Source organism: Thalia democratica, chromosome 5, assembly GCF_965202585.1.
Source record: "Thalia democratica chromosome 5, ktThaDemo2.hap1.1, whole genome shotgun sequence".
NCBI lineage: Eukaryota > Metazoa > Chordata > Thaliacea > Salpida > Salpidae > Thalia > Thalia democratica.
In genome coordinates, this window is record NC_139169.1 from 60,472,414 (window position 1) to 60,476,063 (window position 3,650).

Consider the following 3,650-nt stretch of genomic DNA (forward strand, 5'->3'; position numbering starts at 1 on the left):
AATCGGAATAGTGAAAAAAAAATTAAGTGCAGAAACTTTAAGCATTGAAAGCAGTAAAGTAATAAAAATAAACATTTTGTTTTATTTTATTGAGAAGAAACAGCTGTAAAATAACTATACACGTTAGCATATAATTTCTTACTAAATACAACAACGTCACACTGTGAAGTCGCCAATTTAAATATTGCAAGCAAATTTATTCAAACTTGTTTTAACTTCCTCAATCTAACTTCCCCGTTGCTACAGTATAAGTTGCGAGCAGACAGACAATTTTCATAAAAAACTTGTAATTGATTGCACAGCGAATTGTAAACAATTAGCACGAAATGGCAGCTCCGGGAACAGTAGAGAGGATCGTCAATTGGTACGAATGCAAGTTCGAATATGATGAAGCCGACGAGGAAGACGTCAGAGATCTTTACCTCGCAATGGCCGGGTGTGGTGAGTAGATATATTAAGTTTATCTAAACTTCTCGCCCATTGAACAAACATTTTTATACGTATTTGTACCGTTACTGCTTAAAGTAGTTTAAATCTAGTAGTTTAAGCCGCTTGTTACGAAATATTGTGTATTGTGTAACAAAAAAAAAAGGTTTTTATATGTTGATCAAACGTGTTTACATGCTTTTGATTGTAGTGTAATTAAAAAGAATAAAAAGCTGTTGCTTAAGTTACTTGTTTTAGATGAAATTCTTTCTTATTGTTTACTTTGTTTTTTTATCAAGACTAGCAGTATTGTTTTGAGTAACTTGACTCTAAAATAAAAAATAACAATAGCATCTATTTTTAAAACATTTTTGAAGAAAAAAAAAAGTTTGTTGCACAATCTAATCTAAAATTTTACAACAGTGCTCATTTTATTATTGTTATATAATTTAATTACACGTGTTTTAATCATCATTCAAAGAAAGTTCTTTTTTCCTAAAATATTATCAGGAAGTTACATACTACCAGTTTTACAATACTAGTTTTTAGTGCTCGAAAAATATTCTAATCGGCTGTTGTTGTAGAATAAGTTCCTCTGTGCACTACATTGTTTGTAGTTATAACACTAGCTTGGATAAAACAACAAAATCCAAGCTTTTTGTTTTTTAACAAAACCTTTTACAGCCTTAAAAAAAATTGTAGGTACCGATGAAGACACAATAATCAGAATAACTTTGAGTGGAAATTTCAAGCAGCGCCGTATTATTTACGATTTGTACAAGCAAATATATGGAAAGGTATAAATTATTGAAAACATAGCTAATTTTCTTATTATAAACTTGTTATTATCAGTAAAAAAACAAAAAATAATTTGGTAAACCTTTAACAAACAATAGTATATATTCGTGCATAAATATTAAAACTAATTCTAAAGGTTGTTAATGTATATAAATATATAAACTAACATTGCTGTTTAAACACATTAATTAAAGTTAATAACTAAATACTGATTTGTAGAATTTGATTTGTCACTTGTCAGAGGAAACAAGCGGAAGTTTCAGAAAACTTCTGAATGCTTTGTATAAATGCCCCATTGAGCAAGAAGCCGATAGCTTGAGGTGTGCCATGAAAGGACTCGGAACTAACGAACAGGTATTTGTATAAAAAATAATAACACTCATGAAAATTTTTTTTAAGTAAAAAAAGTGGGAACAAAGTAATGATCATATAATTTTTTTTTTTAAATCGTTAAAGTATAAAAGTATAAAACAACACAATAAAAAGTTTGCTTTGAAGTGTTTATTTGTTTCGTGGTGGTAATAAACTTTGAATCAACAAAAATATATGCTAAACTACTGTTTAATATTTTATTCATATACCCTATGAATATATACTTTATAAACTTTCTTGAATTACGGTAAAACTCATATTCTAATTTTAGTAGCATTTGTCACAGCTTACTTCGTTTTGAGTCAAAAGTGTTTAAGTAGATCTATAGCCAACTATAATACAAAACGTTTTGTTTTTAGACCTTGATTCAAATTCTAACCGGTAAAGATGAGGCAGAAATGAAAGCTTTGAGAAATTTGTACTACAAAAAATACTGTAGAAATCTAAAATGGGATCTGAGAAAAGAGCTCAGGGGGGATGTGAAAAAGTTCATCCTTGCGATTACCAAGGTAACTTATACAAATATTTTTTTGTTAATTTAAGCTCTCCTTAACAAAATACAAGCTGTTTACTAGAAAAAAGTAATAAAACACACATACTGTTTTTTTACTTGAAGTTTTTAAGTTCTTATGTATAACATCAATGTGTGTATCTTTTTTCTTTTAAGTTTAAGCTACTGCACCTTAAGTTTAACAAACAACAAACCTTTCAGAAGAAGTAACAGTTTAACAACAATAAAATTGAACTATTATTAAGGGAAGGCAAGACGATAAATGCGGTTATGTTGACAACAAACTGGCTGAAATGGAAGCTTGCGAGCTTTTGAAGGCTGGAGAATTAAACTTCTGCGGAACCAACGAAGCAACTTCTATCCGCATACTGGCGACAAGGAGCAATGCTCAACTAAAAAGAACTTTCAGGTTCTACCAAAAGGTCTTATTTTGTTGCTGATATAAATAAAACTTCGTATTATAACTTAGATTTTGCTGTTTTAAACTATAATGTTTTTATAGAACATTTTTTTTACTAACATATACGTGATTAGTAGAACTATCAGATATCAGCTGTATTTTTTTAACTGTAGATTATAAAGGTATGTAAGGTATTTTTATTAAAAGAAACTAAATTAACAACTAGTAAAGCTTTTAAACCGATTGTTAAAGGTACCAATAATACAATAACAACAAGTTTGAAAAAATTTTGTACTAAAACCCCTATAGATATTAATGTTTATTACACAGCTAAGCGGAAAGTGCATCATAGAATCGATCAAAAGCGAGTTTTCAGGCGACATAGAGCGCGCCCTAGTAGATTTCTGCTCTCAGGTCATCTACGGTCAGTCCTATTACTTCGCCAAATTGCTTCACAAAGCCATCAGCGGATCTTGTGTTGACGAAGATCAGATCACCAGGATCGTTTGTACCAGAAGCGAGGTCGGTTGATAAAGTTTTATACAAAAATAAAGCAATAAAAAATTTCAAAATAGTTATCAAGATAAGTATCTAGAGTTACTTAGCACGATTCGTTGTATAAAGTGTAATTTTTTATTCTTTTTACCTTATGTTTCTTTGTGAACTATTTAATTGGTTTATTAGTCTAAAATAAGTTTTTAATGTTTACCTATTTTTTAGATATTTTTATTTCAGATTGACCTGTGGAAAATAATTAGAATTTACAAAAAAGTAAACAACAGTTGTGAGTCGTTCACCGATCTCATCAAAACTAAAACTTGCGGTGATTACCAAAAACTGTTGCTCGGAGTTGTTAATAAGTATGACATTTACGCTAGGCCAGTGTATGAACATCTGGATTAGTGCAAAAATGTGAGTTTCAATTGAACCACGTTAAACCAGCGATGTGAACAAAAACTCAAATTTTTATTTATCAAAAACACTCTTTTTACATTTTTTGAGCATGAGCCTTTATAAAGTTTTGCTGTTTCATTTGCTACACTAGCATTATTTACACTGTACTATACTACGCTTTATTATCATTAGTATTCAATAGTTTTTGAGTTTACCTCTTATGCTCTCTTTTTTTTTAACAAACATTTA

General features: G+C 29.6%; 1 protein-coding gene across 1 annotated transcript; it reads left to right on the forward strand.

Moving 5' to 3' along the window:
* The first annotated feature begins 326 nt into the window (after positions 1–326).
* Positions 327–3,410, forward strand: LOC145836699 (annexin A13-like). The gene is made up of 7 exons (XM_082944480.1): positions 327–441; positions 1,129–1,223; positions 1,444–1,578; positions 1,956–2,105; positions 2,353–2,529; positions 2,838–3,029; positions 3,243–3,410. Exons 1-7 carry the CDS (start codon positions 327–329, stop codon positions 3,408–3,410), a joined length of 1,032 nt encoding a protein of 343 aa, XP_082800606.1.
* The last annotated feature ends 240 nt before the right edge of the window (positions 3,411–3,650 follow it).

Excerpts from the sequence above, each read along its gene's own strand:
- LOC145836699 (XM_082944480.1), top strand. The coding sequence starts at position 327 with ATGGCAGCTCCGGGAACAGTAGAGAGGATCGTCAATTGGTACGAATGC. Across the intron at positions 2,530-2,837 it reads CTTTCAGGTTCTACCAAAAG|CTAAGCGGAAAGTGCATCAT; the intron begins GTCTTATTTTGT and ends TTTATTACACAG. Across the intron at positions 3,030-3,242 it reads TCGTTTGTACCAGAAGCGAG|ATTGACCTGTGGAAAATAAT; the intron begins GTCGGTTGATAA and ends TTTTTATTTCAG.